The following is a 21,555-nucleotide window of genomic DNA, read 5'->3' as shown; positions in this document are numbered from 1 at the left end:
ACCCGAATTCCGTATCTCCAACAATAAGGGTGTCCTTCTATCTCCAGGTGCAGGGAATGTACCTTTCACATGAGAGACTTACTTCTTGCTTTCAGTGAGAAGGAAAGGAGGGTCAGAGTGTCCCTCTGGCATTGGCCATTTCTTAACTAACTTTAATTCAAAAATAGTCAGTATGCCATTGTGGTGTACTTTGGGGGTGGCCTGTCTGGAGCCCCAACAGACACTAGCTCAGCTTGGATCCAGAACAAGAAGTGAAAATGATAGTGGCATACCTCTGATAATTTTCATAGAGACGGTTGACATCCTGTTCTAGTTACTGAGAGAGGAGGAAACAAAGCACTAACGAAAGATACTGTCTCAGTCTATCTGTTTAAGAAATAATATTTTAAGAGTCCATATATCAAAAATTCCCTAAAAATTTTGTTTCTTGTTTCTCCAAGAAATTCCCACATTCCCTATGCCAGTAAGTCATTATTTTCCACAAGTAAAGTTATGAATGTGTATAAAATCAACACTCTATGGGCTTCCCTGGTGGCGCAGTGATTGAGAGTCCGCCTGCCGATGCAGGGGACGCGGGTTCGTGCCCCGGTCCAGGAAGATCCCACATGCCGCGGAGTGGCTGGGCCCTTGAGCCATAGCCGCTGAGCCTGCGCATCCGGAGCCTGTGCTCCGCAATGGGAGAGGCCACAACAGTGAGAGGCCCGCATACCGTAAAAAAAAAAAAAAAAAGAAAGAAAAAAAAAATCAACACTCTAACAACCTAAGAAGTTTATTTTAGTATAACAAAACTAACCAGTGACTTGAAATATCCTCTTTCTAGAGAACTTAATATATGTCAAAGAAAAGAAACTAAAAGACAATTCTTTTACGGGTTTATAATGTGAAAAAAAAGTTCTCATTTGAAGCAGAAAATAAAGTGCATTGTGAAGAAATGTATATTTGTTTTCTTATACATGCTCATGTATGAAAAGTAATCACATGAAAATCACATATGAAAAGTAATTCACTAACCATAAAAATAAATCAAAATTATATGTGTCAAAAGAATGAAACATATTAAGTATATTGTGGAGTCTGAGGCTAGAAAACAGACTAAAGCAAATGCTAAGGTATGTGTTAAAACATTCTAAGATATCATTTTAAGATACGAAAACTTGACAATTTTATTTCTAACAGAAAACTCCTATACATACTAAACACATTTAACAGCATAAAGCAAAGAGACGAATACTTAACAACTTTCAAGACAGAACTTAAAATCTTTAATTAAGTAAAAGTATGTTAAATTGTCTTCAAGTTTGAACATTTTAGAATGGTAAATGCCAATCAAAAAATCTAATAAACAGGTAAAAGTAACAAAATGATCAAGGCTCTTTTCAGCAATCAAAAGAATGTGTTTATCTCAACAGCAAACAGAATTATTTTTAATGGTAAGCCATGAGTTGATTCTTTACTCTAAAAAGCCCAATTTAGTAGGAAAAGGAAATACTATTTCTTTTTACAAACATATATTTATATTTTCAATTCACTTCATTCAAAATGTCGCTCATTCTTAGGAAGAATGGAGAAACAAATAAATAAAAAAGCCCCCTAAAAGATCAGGGCCATTAATGGATCTTTGCCTAACACAACTGTGCAACTGTGCAGCAACAGCTACACCTAGGGGCCAGGGATAAGTAGTGAAGTTTTCCAGCTATAAAGTTATAGTAAAAGGTAAATTTGGAAATAGCTATTTTTCAACTTACTTAAGATTCTAGAGTAAGGGTTATCTTTCACTACAAATTATGTTTCAAGGAAACACTTGAGAATCTTTGGGGAACAAAGGCCTTAGTTCAGAAGCTTGAAGCAAGCGTCCCGAATAATTCAGTTTAAAAAAGTGGCTAAAATAAAACTCAAACCAAAGAGAGAACATACAAATACTTTATTGCTCACCTTTCACACAAAGCACACCTCCAGCCATTTTCTTTCACAGCTTGACAATATTTACGTGTACAAAAACCCAGCAAGAAGCGTCATGTAGATTTCAGTAAAGGTGAGTGTCAAACATCAACGCAGCCAGGCTTTTGTTTTCTGCAGCAATAATAAAGGGCCTCCTGCTCTAAGCAAAAATCTGTCCTCTTACTTGGTAGTGCATTTTTTCCATTACAAAAAAAGTCTCCTGCCCAAAGCAAACTAACTTGTATTTGCTGAGCCAGTGGTATTAACTCGTGCATAAAACAAATTTCAGTTTGCTGTTTCTTCTAGCAGATTTCAAGTAAAAATAAGGTTGAAGGAGGAACTTGTTTTGAATGGATGCAGGTCAGTTTGAATTGCTATACTTAACTAAATGCCTACGTGTACTATAGGTTCACAACTTAGTTTGCTTTTATAATCTTTATAGATTTTGGCCGTGTTCAAGATTTTCAGAGTTGAGCATATGGTACAGTATTCCATCGAAAGGATAAGGCTACTGAATGTGCTATCTGCAGAAGAGCTCATTTAATAGGAACTGACCTCGAAGTTCTATCATGAAGCAAATGTTGCATAACCTCTCAGAATAAAAAGCCAATCAGGGCAGAACTGTGCTTGGAAAATAGGCATTAGAATACTTTAAGGAAAATACATATAAATGGATTGTTAATATGAGGAAGGTTTCCTAGTTGTAAATCTAAAAAAATCTAGGAGAATCCTCATTTTTCAAAACTGCATATTGAAAACATGAAAACTACTTACTCAAGTAATTTTGTTCAGAAAAATATGCATGTTCTGACTGTGGAATTAGTCTACTGGTCAATTAAAGGCAATTTTAATTACCTTTTAAGAAATTCTTCATACAAAGGAGAGATACTGTATGTGTTTCTCAAATAAACAGCATTATGTAAGTCCATTAAAAAAAAACAAAACCCAAAACGAACAGTATTGTATGAAGACCTACAAATGCTTATGCCAAGCAGGAATCTGCCTGTCACCTGTGGTCTCACATTAACTCAAAAACATTGCTGGATTCAGGATTCTGAAACTAAGTTTCTATTACTTGAGCTCTAGCAAAATGTAAGGTTCTGTAGCCTCAACTAGTATAATGTCTGCCCTGTCCAAATCCAGAATGATTATACTGATAACCTCCATGCTGGAAGTGCTGTTCAAACTGTCCCCCCTGGTGATAATTCTGGCTCCCTCTTCCTCCCCAACCTCCTCCCTGGCCTGCGCGTCCACCACCTCGGCCTCCGCGACCACCTCTCCCTCCGCGACCACTGCCTCGATCACCATGATGCCCTCCATCTTGGTATCTACTGTCCTGCTGATATCCACCACCCTGGTATCCACTTCCTGTATATGTAGATGTTTGGAAGCCACCATAACCACCACCCTGGTAGCCACCACTGTGGCCACCGTGATAGCCACCCGGCTGGAAACCGGAATCTCGGTAACTACCATCTTGGTAGCCACCGCCCCCTCCACTCCCTCCGTCTGTCCAGCCTCCTTGATGCTTATTTCCTCTTCCTCCCCCTCGGCCACCGTGGTCGTAGCCACCACGTCCGCCCCTCCCCCCTCCTTGTTCGTGACCTCCTCGCCCTCCGTATGAGGCATGTTCATAACCACCTCTCCCTGCTCCGCGGCCTCCTGCTGGCTGCTGGGTGCCATCCTGCCTCTTCTGCCATGGTGGCATCTCCGGGGGTGGAGGTTCAATTTCATTGGGCCTACCTCCTCTGTCAGGAACCCTGCCCATCAACACCTATGGGATAAGAAAGACATTTAAAATTTTGAATTACTTTATTTTATAAACAGAAATAAATGTATTTGAAAGAAAATTAAAGGTACTCTCATCACCTTATTGATGGCACAGGCAGTCTTTTCTCTTATAGAGCCACTGCTTGTCCTTAAAATCTTTGACAAGTCTTGTCTTGCAGCCAAAAGGTGGGCAACAGAAATAGTACTTTTAGGAGATAAGACTGAGCGTTTTGGCTGGTAAACCTTCGCTAATTTTTCTGTCTGACTCTGTGAAAGAAAGTGTTCAAAGACAAATGTCAATTTTCAAGATGACATAGAAACACTGATATTAAGTAAGATTTCCAAAATGTCTGATGATAATATTTACTAGGCTCCAGATGACAGAAGTTACATACTCACCATTGCTCCTATCTAGTGAAGAACTAACTTAAGAGTACAGCTTAGATAAAGCCCCTTTACCCCCGTATCCCCAAGGAATGATGGGGGGAGGGGGATATGGGGGTAAAGGGCTTCCCTTTTAAAAGGACTGTGGGACAAAAAGGTTCCCCATGCCATTGGTCTCAGATCAAACACCTTCATTTTATCTATTTAAATATAAGAATGGAAACCCATTTCAACAATTTTGCTTTAATTTTCTCATCTGCTTACTATGAGATAAAAAAAGTTACCCGTGACTAATTTGAACTAATTATGTTAACATCATACATATTTCTTGCAAAAGTGATCCCCCCATGTAATACTTTCCTCTATTATAAATAGTAATTAAGAAAAAGAGTCTACTTTAACCACTTAGTAGAAGTACATTTAATGCATGTGTAACATAAGACCACAAAAGATGAATGAACAAAGGATATAAAGAGCAAGTTAGGGCTTTCCTGGTGGCACAGTGGTTAAGAATCTGCCTGCTAATGCAGGGTACACGGGCTCGAGCCCTGGTCTGGGAAGATCCCACATGCCACGGAGCAACTAAGCCTGTGCGCCACAACTACTGAGCCTGCGCTCTAGAGCCCGCGAGCCACAACTCCTGAGCCCGCGTGCCTACAGACCACGCTCTGCAACAAGAGAAGCCACCACAATGAGAAGCCCCTGCACTGAAACGAAGAGTAGCCCCCACTTTGCCGCAACTAGAGAAAAGCCCGCGTGCAGCAACAAAGACCCAACACAGCCAAAAACAAATAAATAAATAAATTTATTAAAAAACAAACAAATAAAACCCCAGAACTGTAGTGTTAATGCCTTGGGTCAATGCACACCCATCAATCATTACATGCTTTTCTAGCTGAGAGTTGCAGGTTTTTGTTTTTGAAGTATATGTATTATGCCGAGAGTAAAATGACTGTTTTTATCAAAGACAACTTTAAGAAAGTATTGGTATTTCCTCAACAGTCCCAGAAGAGAACAGTTTATTCCTCATGTTACTACTGACTCACTGTGAGATCTTAGGCAAAACCTTCCATGTACCTGGCTCTCCATGTTTTTAGTTGCAAAATAAGGGGAGTTAAAACTGATCTCTAAAACCCCTTTCCAACACTAAGATACTGTTAACTCAACAAATATCTACCCCATCAATTTAGCAGCTAAATAGGATTATGCTATGGTTTAAAGATTTTAGGTGAAACTAATGTATTAGGAAGATAACTGGAGAACTAAAGAAAAACATTTTCTCAGTCAATTAAAATTCAGAGAAAAATCTACTTTTAAAAATGAATGCACTATTAAGGGAACATCAAATACTAACATATTTGGACCAACCTCCACATAAATTCAATAATTAGCTACATTTCAGGGTTCTAAGAAGGTCAAATTAATCAACTGCGCCTATTAATTAACACTTACTGATAAAATAGTAGATATTTAATAAATACCTGTTGAATGACCAAGACAATGGATTATTTTATTGAAGTTGAAATAAAAAAAAGTCTTACCAGATTCTCCAATTCCCTATAAATGGATCATAATATTTGGTCCTCCAAAACAGTATTTCTAATTTAATTAATTTATTTAATTAGCAAGTTAAATTGCTAGCTTAAAGTACAGTAAACAAATAATTGTAAAATTTATTATTTTTAGTAATTTTCAGATACTCTCCTTTTCTCTCACAAATGGGAACTCCCAGTAGGGTTTATAACATATAGCTTTGTTGGAAAATATTAAAAAATTGAAAAATAAATGTTTTTATTATTGCTGAATGGCTGAAAGAATTGCTACTCAGTAACTCACTAAAGAAAAACTTCTATGTGTGTCTCCTATGTATTTCTCTTATAGTCTCCACTGTATCTAAACTGGGCTAGGAATGTTTAAGGATCATGTCTATAAATACTTTGCTCTTTTAAGTGATATGTGTACCTTAGCTCTGTCAGACCAGCCAAAAGACTGGACAGTGACATCCAAACGTTTTATTAGCAGCTTTCTCCGAACTTCATATTCATTGGCTACGGCTTGGTTAATTGCTTCTATCTTTTCCTGAAACAAAATTAAAAAGACCAGTTAGAATTTAAATCTGCTTGACCCCCTATTCCAAAAGGGCAGAAACTGTATCTGTTTTATTCACAACTGAATCCCCAGCACTCAGCACAAAATGAATTAGGTTATTTAATAAATTATTATAATAAGGTAATGAAATGATAGGCTGTCTCAAAACATAATAAAGAATATGTAGAGTACAAAATTCTCATTTAGTTTTCCTATAATTCACTGTGTGAAGCTCAGCCCAGTGAAGTTTTTGGCTTGAAGGCAACCCATTTGGCAATTAGAAACATGCATCATACTGAACTTCAATTTAATCAGCTGTGTGAAATATTTACAAATTATGAAAGAAGCGCTTCTAATCTTACATAAATAAAATTATTTTGGATAAATCTTAAGATTAACAAAAATGATTCTAAGGATGTCCACCTAGGAAACTACATATTAGAAAATACAACTTCAAAAACACAAACATAAATATCCTGAGATAGGTAGATGGCTCCTTACAAAGTTTACTCAGATGATTACTACTCACCCAGTGGGCCGGTCCCATTGGCTTCTTCAATAAAGGCTTTCCCACATGATTAGGTGGAACTTTTGCTAATGTTTCCTTTAACTGACACAAAAACATAAATGAATGAATAAACAAATCTAAAAGTAAAACACATCCTCCTCATCTTCCCAATTCCCATCATATCTTGCCATCAAAAGAAGATTCCTGACAGAGGCAAAGGAGGAGGATGTTTTGAAATGTACAAGACCCACACGATAAAGACACTCACTTGACCCACTCCTCACGTGTCTATGGAAGCATGAGTCCTTCACTGCACCTAGAACAGTGCCTGACAACAGTGGGCATTCAATGTGTATTTGCTGAATGAATGAATGAACACACAGAAAAATATGGACTATGGATACACTGCTGCTCCCCTGTAGAGTTCAGCCAAATTTGTGCATCATGGCATCCATCTACCCCACAATGCAAATGTACCAATTCTTAGAGTCCAGCAGATATGCATACAGAGAATAACTCTGCTATAACAAATATCATTCTCTTCTGTTCACTAATTTTTAATTAAAATTGCTTGTTCCTAATCAATTATATAAAAACTCTTAACTGTTGATAACATGTGGTATAAAATAATTCTGACTTATTTTCACATACTAGATTATATTAGCAGTCAACATATCTAGTTTGCCAGTTGAAACATGTAAGGCTCGAAGTGACTGGATTAAAATCCCAAAATATTTGCATCCTTTTCTGTCCAGTCAATGGGGAGAATGGTGGTAACATTTAATGATAAGGACCTTAAAATTAATTGCATCAAAGTTCAATGATAAAATAACTTTTAAATGGATGAAAGTCCTAATACTTTTTACATTATTTCTAGCTTATTTCAGTTTATAAATCAAAGTGCAAAGTTTCCTTTTTGAAAAAGAAACATGCTAATATGTTAAAAAAAGAAAACAGTAAAATACCAATTTCTCTTGAAGGTATCTAGGACTTAAAACCCAAAACTTATTTAGTAACAATTACTTAATAATATGCACATTAGGTTCCCATTAAGAGAAATTAACTTGCTTCATTTCAAACAACTGTAGGACTATGCCTTTAATACACTACAATCTGGTACTAAAGGTCTTACTTTTTTTTCAATCCCGCTGAAGAATTGGAACATAGTTATATTGGCTGGAGGTTTGGACATTCCTAGAGCAATACATATGCCTTTCAACTCTTGAAAGACCTCACTACCGCCTCCTTCTTGAGCTTTTTTTGGAAGAGTATTCACACAGAGCATTCTGGCAGCTTCTAGTTCTGAGATGAGGTATGCTGAAGTAAACAAAATAAGATTTCAAAATGAGATACAGCTACAATTAATAGTCATAAGTCTGGAGTCACAACTCTATAGACCTAATGATATGTAACTTTTAAAGCTGCAAGAATGGATAAAAACAAGAAAGGAAAACCATTTTTACCTGCAAATGATGTAACATATAAACTGGTTCTGTAATTCAGTATTTAACCAATATATGTTTAAAGCCTGATTTAAAAGCAAGCAATTCTTCTTTGAAATCAAAGGATCAAGGTAGATCACATCTTAAAATGTGGATTCTTGCATTTCACTATTAAGGAACCTCCAGAACAGGGGCTGGCATCTGTTAACAAATTTGCAAAAGGTGGCAGGTGGCCAATTTTTAGCAACAGTTAAAAAGTTATTATTATTATTATTATTTTTACTTCTCACAACTGATACACACCAGTGATGCAACTATCCTGCCCTCTTACCTTCCAAAACTCAGGTAGTCTGTTTAAGACCAGAGTGAAAGAACATTTTTTAGTAGTCAAAGCTTCACTTACAAGCGAAGGGGGAAAGGACTAAATTTCCAAACATTCCTTTTTCATGGTCTCCAGTAGCCTAAGGTCACCCTCCAGCTGTTCACAGAAAACCCTCTTCCATCTATATTCTTCTCAATATTCCCTTTCCTCCTATGCTCCTCATTCTCACCCCCACCCCTGGGGAAAAAAAAAACCAAACCCAAAACTTTCTCATCATTTCTGGACAGTCCTTTTGTATCAATATCATCACCTTGTGTGTTGATTTCAGGCAGGTATTCTGAGGGCTGCAATCTGCTTCAGGTAATTCAGTTGAAGGTATAAATATTCAATCTTATTACTTTAACCTTCCTAAGGACATTTAACTTGTTATAAAAGATGTTTAATAATCATTTGGATCTCAGAAGTTCAGGTTATGTGACAAAGTGAGAACCTTCTGACAATGTTAGGAAGATAGTTTTGGAAAAAGACATTTTCTGGGCTCTTAAGCCTTATTATAAGTATAAAAGAATGATCAGCTTGAATATCTCATTTCCTACACCCAAGGTGTAATGTGAGAAGTACAGGGGTCATAATTTTGGCAGATCATTTCTGAAAAGCTGCCAAATCCTATTCTAGAATAAACACAGCTAAGTTTCTGGAAAGGTCTTCTAAATGGGTTTGATAAAATCTTAACATGTTCCATATAGCAAACTGTATGAGTTAAAAGATCGAAACAGTAAAACCCCAATGTCATGAAAATAACCATGTTTTTGCAAATAAGGTTTTATTGGAACACTGCCACACTGATTCATTTACATATCATCTATGGCTGCTTACATGCTACAACAGCAGGGTTAAGTAGCTGTGACAGAGACCTTATGGCCCACGAAGCTGAAAATATTTACTATCTGGCCATTTAAGAAAAAGTTTGCCAACCCTTGCTCTAGAAAATCATATATTATATGATTTAATAAATTGGTCTCTAAATTTGGAACAACATAGCTCAGGCATTCACAAAATTAGTTTACCAACACAATTACCATTGAAAAACATTAACTGTAACTGATGTCTTCAAAGTACCAGGAAAGGCACTATAAGTATTATACATAACAAACAAAAAAGATCTCTACAGACAATCTAGTTAGGAATAAAGAATATATGCATCAAAGACATCTGACTAATTATACCTAAGGGAAATATCCTAACAACCGCAAAGGCCAATGAACAGCCACAACAGTTCTTAACCTGATACATGACAGTTTTTCAGACACTACAGACTATTAGAGAATAGACTATTCTATTTTACTAACAATTCTAATGAGGTTGGTTTATTTTCCCCCTCAGAATGCAATATATTAGAAGATTCAAATCAGTAAGGTAAGGGTGCTGGAAGAAGCAAGTAAAATTATAGCATTGAAATGTGACAACTGATGCTTGGAAAGATGAGAAATATTTATACAGTGCGAAAAGAGAATGAGTATGTGTACATAAATGCATACTAGCATGAGAGAGAATACAAACTAGGGAATATTTTCAAAAGGGGAAAGAGCAGAAGCAAAGATAAAGAGGAGGAAGGGAGCAGTGTGTATGTATGTACAAAGAATTCGAAGAGCAGAGTAACCTTTTGTTGATTTAGTCATGTAGTTGAGGAGCAAATAGTTGTATATTCTTGAAAAGCTTTTGAGGGGTGATAGCACATTAAAATACAATTATGACCCTGAGTCCAAAATAATAATGTTGAGGACACTCGCTTAAGAAACAGGAAAGAGTTAAAGGCATTTTTATAAATATTTATATTCCAAGTGGTTTTTATAAGTATCAGTACCAAAAAGACCAAACTCTGAGCTCTTTGGAAGAATTACGTATTCAGGGTCATTACTGAGCTTTCCACACAGCTGTTGTCTTCCTATGTAAGATAACATATTCTAAGTGCCAAATATCAGGTATTGGAAAGGAAAAGCAGTGCTACAAAGGAAGATTCAGTGAGTATACTGTGGCTGAGCCAGTTATTGAAATTATACAATTTGAAGGATAATGAATGCATGCATTAGAACTATATGCAGCAATATCAATATCTAAAGCAATAACTAACGTTTTGTATCTATCCCCTGCCCCCATACCCACCCAGTAACAATCATTTGACGAAGGGGAAAATAAGAAAGTGATTTTGGAACACCTTAGTTCCTAAGTATAATGGCTGTGAACACACTTTTTTTTTTTTTTTTTTGTCTGAACCTTCAAAATTGGAGTTGCATCATTTTACAGAAGCCAAAGTTCAGTTGTATCAGTTAACCAAAGTTTACTCTAAGCGCATCTCAGAATGCGACAAAAATTCTGAGTTTAAGACTACTGGTGGTGTTTATTGGAGAGTTTATATAAGGCAATAAAATTTGTGAGTCTACTTACTGTTTCTCAGGGTGAAGAGAGAAATAGTAGTTAGTATATTTAAAAAACATGGAAGGAGAGAATTTTTCATAAAAATTTACTTCCCAGAATGATCAGTAGTACAGGAACAATCCAAATAGTATTCCAGAAATGCTTACATTGTAATTTGACATCTTTACAAACAAAACCAAAATCCCCAAACAATTACCCAGCCACAAAGAAATATCAACAAAATACTTTAAATAATTACATTTACCATTTACTGCACCTAGAATGGTTACTGTCCTCAAATAAATTAATTTTTAAAAAATCTTCATTATTCCCACAGTATCTTCCTAGTTTATTTTAAAATGTGTTTCTAGTCTAGAACACTGAGGTGTGGTGATCACACACTTGTATAACCCTCCAGCACTACCTTTGGTCATGTTAGGTGAAGCACAGCAGGCTGAGCACCACACCAAATTTAAACCATAAAAGAGTAGCAATTACAAAACAACACTGCTACCAGCGCATGGACCCATCATTAGCTTCTTAGTTAGAAATTTAACAAAGTTTTCTTTACACCCATTTATTAGCCATGGAAAACATAAATAAAAAATAATGACTACATTCTAGTAGCCATGAACTTACTGAGCAAAAGGAGGCAGTTCTTCTGAATGAGAAGGCGCTTGGTCACATCCCCAGATGTCAGTGAAAGATATGGACAGTTCATCTCCCCTAGTAGCCCACTCACCTCAAGCTGGAATTCTTCAGCTTCACTTGGGCCTTTTAAGAATTAAAATAATCTTATTTAATAAAAATTATTGTTTTCCCCATTGACATAGTAATTATATATAAATTGAAAATTTTAATAATATTTTCCTAATACAACTTCCTGTCTCTTCTAATTCATCCTTTCTCACACCACTGCCAATTTGCCTTCTTAAACAGTTTTCATTAGGTTATTGGCTTGTTTGAGAACCTTTCATGGCTTCCTAATTTCTACCTCATCCAATCTAATTTTTTCTGTTTGCCTTTAAAGATTCTTCATAGCCTCTCTGCTTGCCCTTCCCAGTATATTGTTAGGAGTAGTTCCTACTACATGTATATAGTAGTTACCTACAACCTCCACAAACATCCCCTCTATTTGTGCCAGGCCAGTCTCCTCACTGTCCCAGGAAATGGTCAGTCTCATTTCTACTTGCGTGCCTTCACTTAAGTGACTCCTGGTGATTGATATGCCCTCTACTCTCTCCTGCTCTATCAAACCTCACCTATCCATCAAAGCCCAGTGGTCTTGCTCCTTGATGAAACCTGCTACACTCACTGATTTCCTTCCCCTGTGAACCACAAAGTGAAGTATTTAACTACTGTTCTAATCTCCAGTTGTTTCAGTTGTGCCTAAAATTCCCAGTTAGACTATATTTGAAGATGGCGAATATGATTCGTGTTTCTGTTTTCTCATAACGTGTCAAGTATAGCGTTTACTGGGTGAACCAAGGAAAAGCAATGCTCGTTCTTCTTTACTATTTTGATAGTTCTCTAACCAATATCACAAAGGGGTAAAATTTAACTAACAAACTTTGAGAGTCATTTGATTTGAGTCCATTTTCTCACCTATAAAATGGGAAGAATGTATTATCAATGTTTTGCAAACTGTGTTCCATGAACTTCAGTTCCAAAGAACTCCGTTAGAGGCAGCCGGGGAGGAGAGAGCTGTGTTCAAACTAGTCCCTCTCAACTTCAACTAAAACAGCCACACTTTTTACCTGTTTTCTATTGACTTCTATAAGATGTTTTCATTTGAACAACAGGGCTCCTGGTTATAAACAGTTAACACCGTATAGGTGTTTTCAAGGGCACCTACAATCTCTGAAATGTTAGGTCAAGAGGCAGCGTGAAGAACACTGGCTCCCAAACTTGACTGCTGGGGACTGAAGCACTTACTGGTTGTGTGACCTCAGGCAATGTACTTAACCTCTGTGTTTCCTTGTTTAACGTATAAAAGAGTAATAAAAGCTGCCTGGTAGGGTTGCCCTGAGGTCTAAATGAGTTAACACTAGTAAAGTGCTTAGAATATGGCTAGTGCTCAGTAAGTATAAGCTGCTGCTACTACTGTTACACTATACTCTCCTTAATAATTAGAATTGGATGCCACTGATGTATACACATTAAATATACTAAATATGCAAGAGTGAGCTCTTCGAAATGGGATTCTGTGGGGGGAAAAAATGGAATTATGTGTATAGTTCTCCATAAGGGTGGATTAGCAGGTGGGCATTTTTCTTTATCTCCTGTTATGGGTTTACCTATGATAGGAGGGAACCAGGTTGTGGAGTATCAGATTCCAAGCTTTTGCCTCTTTCTCAGCATCAAAACTAGCGCTCAAACAGTTAACAAAATTGGCAAATGTAAAACAGCTCTCAACACCATAAATCTGATGGTGCTGGATCTAGTTTTGATGCATCTAGTGATACATTCCTATGACACGGAAAGCTTCTTAATGAAGTATTCTTTCTCCCTATGTATAACAGAATTAGAATGCATTTACTTTACATGCTATATGTACTGGAATTTGGTAGTCCTCAGAGAAAAACGCCCCAATTTCTAGTTCTAGCCACCAATTTAAGATCTCACAACTTTTTACAAAGAATGAAAAGTTCATATATACTTGTCTCCATTTTTCTGTGTCTCAGTAATAGGGTCTTTTCAACTTCCACAAATTTTTAACAGTTGTATGACTACATTCCAGTTTTTCAACTTCAGAATCACCTTATCTCTAAAAACAATGGAGGAGAAAAAAGCATTTGGTTTCTTTATAAAATTTTTTTTACATTTACAAAGAACTTGAAATTTCAGCTGTAATACTGATAATGTTCACTTGACAATACAAACTTTATTTTTACATTTTGCACCTAAAACTGAATGTTTACTTACTGTTAGTTGCTTGCACATTTTCGTCTAGTTTACAGAGCACTCTTAATTCAGACACCAACCAAGCACAGAGTTTGGTAAACTCAGGGGAACTGGCTCCAGCAGAGACTGCCTGAGACAGAGCGCCATCTTCTAACAATGGACCCTTGTAACTGGTGAGTAAGAAATTATACTTCAGAAGAATATAAAATCACATCTAATACATTACAGATACAATGTATTTACATTCTTATTTGTATAATTAAGCAATGGTTTAACAAAGATAAATTACAATGACCAGTCTTTAAACTTGCAAATATAAATAAACTAAACCATTAGAAAAAACAAGCTAATCCCCTCAAAATATGTGAATATTGAATAGAATCACATGTACTAAATTATGTCAACCTCTGTACATTCACTCAGAGCTCTTATGTACAAAGGTTTACTTTCTTACTTTAATTGAATTAGTATTAAAACTAGATTATAAGTGATAACTAGTTATACTATAGTTTACTATTTCAGAAATAAAACTTAGGTTATATTTTCTAGAAATTTTTCCAGAAATTAATTAGATTTGGTTTTTAATGATTTTCTTTAAAAGCAAAAGCTTTCCAATTATTCATTTATTTCCTCCTTCTATATTTAATGATAGTTAAGATTAGTAAGACTTACTAGTACCAGAGAAATGTGAAGTTTAATTTAATAATTGCTGGTGAGTTGAGGTTTGGGTAAACGGGTGCAACTGAATCCCAATTCTTTGTAAGTGATTCAAATGTAATTTTAAAAAATTATTAAATGTTCAAACATTCATAAAAGACAATAGTAACAATGAACCTCAATCTAGAAAGTAGCTAGAATTAAAGATTTTATCATTCTCAAGATAATTTTAAAATACATATTCTTCAGGTTATTTTATCTTCTTTTAAATGTAATATTGATAAAAGCACTTATTAAATATGATACATTATATGCTTAAGATAATTCGATATTTAGAGGTATAGAGATGTTAGAGAAATGATAACAGTCAATCCTTCTAAAATATAATTATATGTTTATATATTTAATGGGACAGAAGAAATCTCACACATAAAATGAGATTATATATAGCCTGGCATCTAGATTCAAAACCACATATTACTAGACAGTGAAATAAAAAAACTAGGCCTAGAAATTTCTCCTTGTGTTACACATTTAAACTTTATTAATATATTCTACAAGTAATTACTGAATTCCTACTGTGTACCAGGTTAAAAATGAACGGTCATTTATTTCTAATAGTTCACAGTAAATCCTTGAAAAGTACACGTCATTCAATTAAGGCTAAATTTTAATGACTGAATGCCACCAAACTAGGCAGTTATGGGTTAAAATGTATAGTCAAGTTTTCAGACTATCCATGGTTTACATTACAACCCAACTCCATGATTTATTTAACTAGAGTTATTATAGTAACAATGACTTTTATAGTACCCAAAAGAAGAAAAACATAGTTAACAGAGGATAAAAGAATGGGAAGAAATGGCATCCATCACCAATTGTTAAGGGACCTCTATCCATGCAGAATGACTACATTTAAATACAGTTTATCTCCATCCTCTCTCTACTCCTCCTTCAAGATTAATCTTAAGTGTCAATTCTTCTAGGAAGCTTAGGACTTGTTTCCTTTCTCAGTTTTCCTTCCCCATTTCCTGTCCTTTTCCTGGCCCTCCTCAGTTCTCCTCACAGCATATTTTCACAGTGTGAACTTCTCTTCTACCTCACTCTGTACCCTTAAGTGCTCAGATCAACACTGTCAACAGAAAAAGTGTTCATCAAAAATGTTTACTGAATGGTTTCATGTGGGAAATTCAGGAATTTAGTCTGAGAGGTCCACCAAAAAGACACCATTTTGCTGAATGTGACTTTTACTTAGGCTCTTTGGGCTCTCATCAAAGAAATAAGCCGCCCAAAGTCCAGAATAGTCATGACAATTCAGAGCAAGTTCCAAAGAAAAGAACAATGATAATTCATGTTGACAAAAAAAGATGATAAGCACTACCATTTCCTTTCATAAAAATCTGTTCCAGGACAAGTTACTTAAATGGGCAGATTTTGGGAACCCAAGGTATCCTTTCCTGAAGAAGAAAGGTTTCCCCCAAAGGTTTCCAGGGCATGAAAGAACCTCGGGGAAGGTTTTGATAAGGGACTTGTTACTTTATAAATATGGTTACCTAAATCTGTTTTTCTTTTCTTTCTTTTTTTTTTGATACCGTACCTGTAGGCAAATATATAATCATACAGTTTCTTTCTGGAACCACATTTAGCCCAAGAAATTCTAAGTTCTCAAGTTTTAACAGAGTACACTGATCTGGGTGACCCAGTGAGATAAGAATCCCTATTTCCAGCTTCTAGATACTGATAAATTATGGTTGAGTTAACTGTCACGAGGAGAGACAAAATGCACAACAAATATGCAGACTTGGTGGGTGAAGATGCCGCTAAGGGTAAGGGCTAACGGTGGCTCAATGAAGGAGTGTCAGAGTCAAGGAAAACTGCCAGTGGTTCCCAGGAAGGTGGTGACAGGTTAAGTGCACAAGTGAGCTAGCGGGCGGAACGTATGCAGCGCACGGACTTGTGGCTGAGGGCATCCTGGGCACATGCATACATGACTGGGCAAACCAGATTTTTTTGAGAGTAGGGGGGTGGGGTAGGAGTAGGGGCTCAAAACAGGAGCAGAAAGTTTGGAGAACAAGTAGGAAAACAGATAATTCACTTTGGCAACCTCCAGAGTGAGGGAGTAGGGCAGGAGAATGAGGCGCAAGGAGAGGACCTCGGGGAGCGTGGTGGCGAGAACCAAAACCCAGACAATGACACGCATGACTGACAAACGCTGCGGGTAACTCGGCTGCAGGAGGCACAGGGGAGGCCTAAGGTGTCGCAGCTGGAGGGCCGCGACCCGGCAGGGCAGGCAGTGGACGTGGCATTGGGGTCCCGGAGCTACAGGGAGGCGACAGTCAGGAGCCACGGGGTGCGGCGTGAAGAGGCAGGTGTCTCTGACTGGGGCGGAGGAGGAGTTCCCGGGGCGCCGGTAGCGTGGGGTTTGGGAGACCCGTGCCCAGGCAGTCTTACCCGAGATCTTCCAACGACTCCAAGATGTCAGTCTCCATGAGGTCACACTCCATGCTACTGTGGTATTCAAATTTCCGAGTCGTCAGGCTCCCCTCTTCGCCGGTAACTCGTAAACTCGCGCATGCGCTGCCTCCCCGGAACTTCCAAATCGACAGCGGGCGCCTCAGCCGCTGCACTGCGCATGTCTGGAGCGTGCGCAAGAAATGTGGTTCCGCCTGCCGTCCCGCCCCGGCCGGCTAATGGGTGGCCCGGAGACACCGTTTGCACATGCGTATTACTGAATAGTGAAGCTAGCGGCCCCAAGAAGGGCAGGAGGACTGGCTGCGTGGCAGCTGGGCGTGGGGACTAGGCGAGTCGGGGAATGCTCTTTCTCCTAATTGGGTGTACGCATGTGCGAATCTTGGGGCAAGGCAGGCGGCGTAGGATCGTCGTGGGTGGGGAGGGTCGTAAGACTTGGGTGGGTGCTGGCTGTGAGTCTCAGGAGCTCAGTCACCCGAGTCGGTGTCTGCAGCCTGCTGGCATGTTCTACCTTTAGCTGTGGGTTATGGAGAAACGGGAAATTCGTGCGCTCCGGTCTAATTCTTTAGCACAGGGGTAGACGGGCCAAATGCGGAAAATGGCCGATAACATGCCATTGTATTTCCCTGTGGCTGTAGTAGCTGTATTTCAGGGTTAGGGAGGAGTCAACTTTCCCTTGACACGAATGTACTCATGAAGTTGTTTCATTCCTTCCCTTTACATTCTTTACTTTGCACCTTAAGCCCTTCCCAGACACTAAGCATCTTATTTTAAAGGGGGAACGGAGGTAAGAGGAGGTTTTCACTCCGTATCAATCTCAAATAGAATAGATTTAAATTCACGCAGTTTAAAGAGTAAATAAATTTTTGTTGTACCGTTGTTGATTTGGCAATATTTGGCAGGGTGTGACACTTGGTTCACGATGGGTTGTGGTTTCTTTGCAGTTACTGGCTGGGGATGTGCTTAGAAATTATTGAAAAAATGAGAAAATTTGTTTTCAAAGTGATGGCATATTTAGAAAATTATATTTAACTATAAATTGGTATACGCTGCACTATGTAGGCATTTTTTAAAGTTTTCACATTGATACCAGTAGATTTAATTTTGTAGTTCTCATTTTCGTGTCTAATGGATAAATGCTCCCTATCCTTAATAGTACCTTTTAAAATTCCTTATTTTGCGCCATCTGGAGTGGGGGGAAGGAATTAATATTTATTATGTACCTAGTGTGTGCTTGACATAGTATTACTTCCTTGATCGACATTATTTTATGCAAGCACCATAAGGCTGTGTAAGTATTACTCCCATTTTGCAGATGAGGACACTAAGGGCTCAGTGGCTTAATGGTCTGTAAAAATGGTAAGGCCAATAAGGACCTGGCTCTTGAGACTGAGGTATCTCTAAATCCGTATTTCTTCTTATCTGACTAGTCAAATAAGGATTTATAAGCAGGATATGAAAAGATAGGAATATCTAGCTAGTTGAAAAAACAACTTATTCAACTTATGTATGCTTGTATATCTTGTGTATAATTACCTTACAATAAAAATGGAATAATTATAGGGTTGGTGCTAAACAAAAAGTAATTCTTAGTGCAAAATCAATTTGGAGGGGGAGTTTTCATTCTTGACTCACTTTTCATTGTAAGTTATAACATAGTATTTGTGAGTGAACAAATGATGACTCCCCTAAATATATTATTCTTCTCTACCTAATGCAAATTGTTAGAGTAAATGGAGCGTAGCCAACACAAAGGTTTTTTTTATTATTTAAAATAATTCTATAAAGGACTACTGCAATGAAATCAATGCTTTTAAAAGTAAATATTGCCATCATTTCTATAGGATCTACTAGGAACCATTTGCATTTTGTTTTGAAAAATTTTTTTTTTTTTTGTATTGTAACCTGGATATCTAAAGACCTTATTCAAGCTGAATTATATGAAAAAAACTCTGATCTGGGAGTTAGGAACCCTGGTTTTTGCCTCAGTTCTATATAAGAAAGAGTTTTCTAACATTTAGAGTTGTCTAAAGTCCATCAGATTATCTTTGAGAGATGAGTTTTCTGTTTAGAAGGTGTTCAACAAGAAATAATGAATAATCTTAGTTTACAGTCCAGCCTTTCCAAATATTCTTGTAAAGAGTAAAGAGAAAACATTTTATACTTGTGAAAAAAATGTAATCGAGAAAATTGAAATGAAAATGACTTTAGTTTTCAGAGGAACATCTTTTTATGTCATAACCTTAAAGAAGATTATAGGCAAAGTTTTGAATTATGTAGTAGTTAAATTTTTATGCAGCTGAGATTCTTAAGAAAGTTACTTCTAAAATTCATAGAAGGGTAATTTTTATAATGGCAAGTAAGTTGGTACAAACTTGAATATAAGATTTGTCATTTGTCATAGAATGGTTTCTCAAAGTTGATTAAACAGGCACCTAAAATAAATAATTTTTTCCTCAATTAAAAGTCTGAAAAAATATATAGGGACTTCCCTGGTGGCGCAGTGGTTAAGACTCCATGCTCCCAATGCAGGGGGCTCGGGTTCGATCCCTGGTCAGGGAACTAGATCCCACATGCATGCAGCAACTAAGAGTTCGCATGCCACAACTAAGGAGCCTGCAACTAAGACCCAGTGCAACCAAAATAAATAATAAAATAAATAAATAAATATTAAAATATATATATATAGCACTTTCCAGTTTTAATGAATTTGCCCTTAGAATGACTCTCCAACAAGGAGAAAGTAAGAAAGACCCTAGATTTGCTCATGAAATTAAAGTTTGTGTATGCTGCTAAAGTCCTTTTCAGCTTGCATGGTGAAAACAGTACTTTTTCCTCCCTAAATATTAGCATGTAGAATTAATCTTGTAGGGTCTCAAATACTCTTATAGGCATGCCTCGGAGAGGTTGCAGGTTTGGTTCCAGACCATGGCAATAAAGTGGATATTACAATAAAGAGAGTCACATGAATCTTTTGGTTTCCCAGTGCATATAAAATGTATGTTTACACTATACTGTAGTCTATTAGGTGTGCAATAGCATTATACCTTAATTTAAAAATACTTTATTGCTAAAAAATGCTAACCATCATCTGAGCACTCAGCAAGTCATAATCTCTTTGTTAGTGGAGGGTCTTGCCTTGATGTTGATGGCTGCTGACTAATCAGAGTGGTGGTTGCTGAAGGTTGGAGACCTGTGGCAATTTCTTAAAATAAGACAACAAAAAAGTTTGCCACATCAATTGAATCTTCCTTTCACAAATGATTTCTCTGTAGCATGTAATGCTGTTTGATAGCATTTTACCCACGGCAGAACTTCTTTCAAACCTGAAGTGTATTGTTTCAAACCTTGTCATTGCTTTATAAACTAAGTTTGTGTAATATTCTAAATCATTTGTTGTCATTTCAGCTATCTTCACAGTCTTTACCAGGAGTAGATTCCATCTCAAGAAACACTTTACTCATCCATAAGAAGCAACTCCTCATCTGTTAAAGTTTTATCATGAGATTGTAGCAATTCAGTCACATCTTTGGGCATCATTTCGAATTCTAGTTCTCTTGCTGTTTCCACCACATCTGCAATTACTTCCTCCACTGAAGTCTCGAACCCCTCGAAAGTCATCCATGAGGGTTGGAATCAACTTCTTCCAAACTCCTATTCATGTTGATATTTTGACCTCTTGCCATGAACCACAAATGTTCTTCATGGCATCTAGAAGGGTGAATCCTTTTCAGGATGTTTTCACTGTACTTTGCTCAGATCCACCAGAGGACTTACTACCTAAGGCAGCTACAGCCTTACAAAAATGTATTTCTTTAATAATAAGACTTGAAAGTTGAAATTACTCCTTGATCTATGGGCTGCAGAATGGATGTTGTGTTTGCAGGTATGAAAACAACATTCATCTTATTGTACATCTCCATCAGAGTTCTTGGGTGACCAAGTTCATTATCAATGAGCAGTAATATTTGGAAAGGAATCTTTTTTTTTTTTTTTCTGAGCAGTAGGTCTCAACAGTGGGCTTAAAATATTTAGTAAACCATGTTGTAAAGAAATGTATTGACATCCAGGCTTTATAATTCCATTGATAGAGCACAGGCAAAGTAGATTTAGCAAAATACTTAAGGACCCTAGGATTTTTAGAATGGTAAAAGAGCACTGGCTTCATTTTAAGTCACCAGCTACCTTAATCACTAACCAGAGAGTCAGCCTGTTCTTTGAAGCCTTAAAGCCAGGCATTGACTTCTCCCTAGCTATAAAAGTCTTCTGGCATCTTCTTCCAGTAGAAGGCTGTTTCCTCTACATTGAAAATCTGTTGTTTATGGTAGCTACCTTCATGAATTATCTTACCTAGATCTCTGGATAACTTGCTGCAGCTTCTACATCATCACTTGCTGCTTCACCTTGCACTTTAACATCATGGAGATGGCTTTTTTCCTTAAAACTCATGAACCAACCTCTGCTCGCTTCAAACTTTTCTTATGTCCCTTCCTCACAGAATTGAAGAGAGTTAGGGCCTTGCTCTGCATTAGGCTTTAATGTAAGGGAGTGTTGTGGCTGGTGTGATCTAACCAGATCACTAAAACTTTCTCCATATCAGCAATAAGGCTGTCTTACTTTCTTATTGTTCGTGTGTTCACTGAAGTAGCACTTTTAAT

The 21,555-nt window shown here is 37.1% G+C and overlaps 1 protein-coding gene across 1 annotated transcript; it reads right to left on the bottom strand.

Annotated features, from left to right (window-relative positions):
* Positions 1-1,906: 1,906 nt before the first annotated feature.
* Positions 1,907-16,954, bottom strand: FAM98A (family with sequence similarity 98 member A). Its single transcript, XM_065891137.1, has 8 exons — positions 16,880-16,954; positions 13,793-13,941; positions 11,507-11,641; positions 7,821-8,005; positions 6,710-6,790; positions 6,055-6,171; positions 3,808-3,975; positions 1,907-3,712 (listed from the first exon to the last, which is right to left on the bottom strand). Exons 1-8 carry the CDS (start codon positions 16,930-16,932, stop codon positions 3,047-3,049), a joined length of 1,554 nt encoding a protein of 517 aa, XP_065747209.1. The 5' UTR covers positions 16,933-16,954; the 3' UTR covers positions 1,907-3,046.
* Between the last annotated feature and the right edge of the window lie 4,601 nt (positions 16,955-21,555).

Source organism: Phocoena phocoena, chromosome 14 (assembly GCF_963924675.1).
Source record: "Phocoena phocoena chromosome 14, mPhoPho1.1, whole genome shotgun sequence".
Taxonomy (NCBI): Eukaryota; Metazoa; Chordata; class Mammalia; order Artiodactyla; family Phocoenidae; genus Phocoena; species Phocoena phocoena.
The sequence above is the reverse complement of the archived record's forward strand: the minus strand, read 5'-3'. Positions and strand labels throughout refer to the sequence as shown.

Excerpts from the sequence above, each read along its gene's own strand:
- FAM98A (XM_065891137.1), bottom strand. The coding sequence starts at position 16,932 with ATGGAGTGTGACCTCATGGAGACTGACATCTTGGAGTCGTTGGAAGAT. Across the intron at positions 6,791-7,820 it reads TCAGCGGGATTGAAAAAAAA|TTAAAGGAAACATTAGCAAA; the intron begins GTAAGACCTTTA and ends TTTTTGTGTCAG. Across the intron at positions 6,172-6,709 it reads CAATGGGACCGGCCCACTGG|GAAAAGATAGAAGCAATTAA; the intron begins GTGAGTAGTAAT and ends ATTTTGTTTCAG.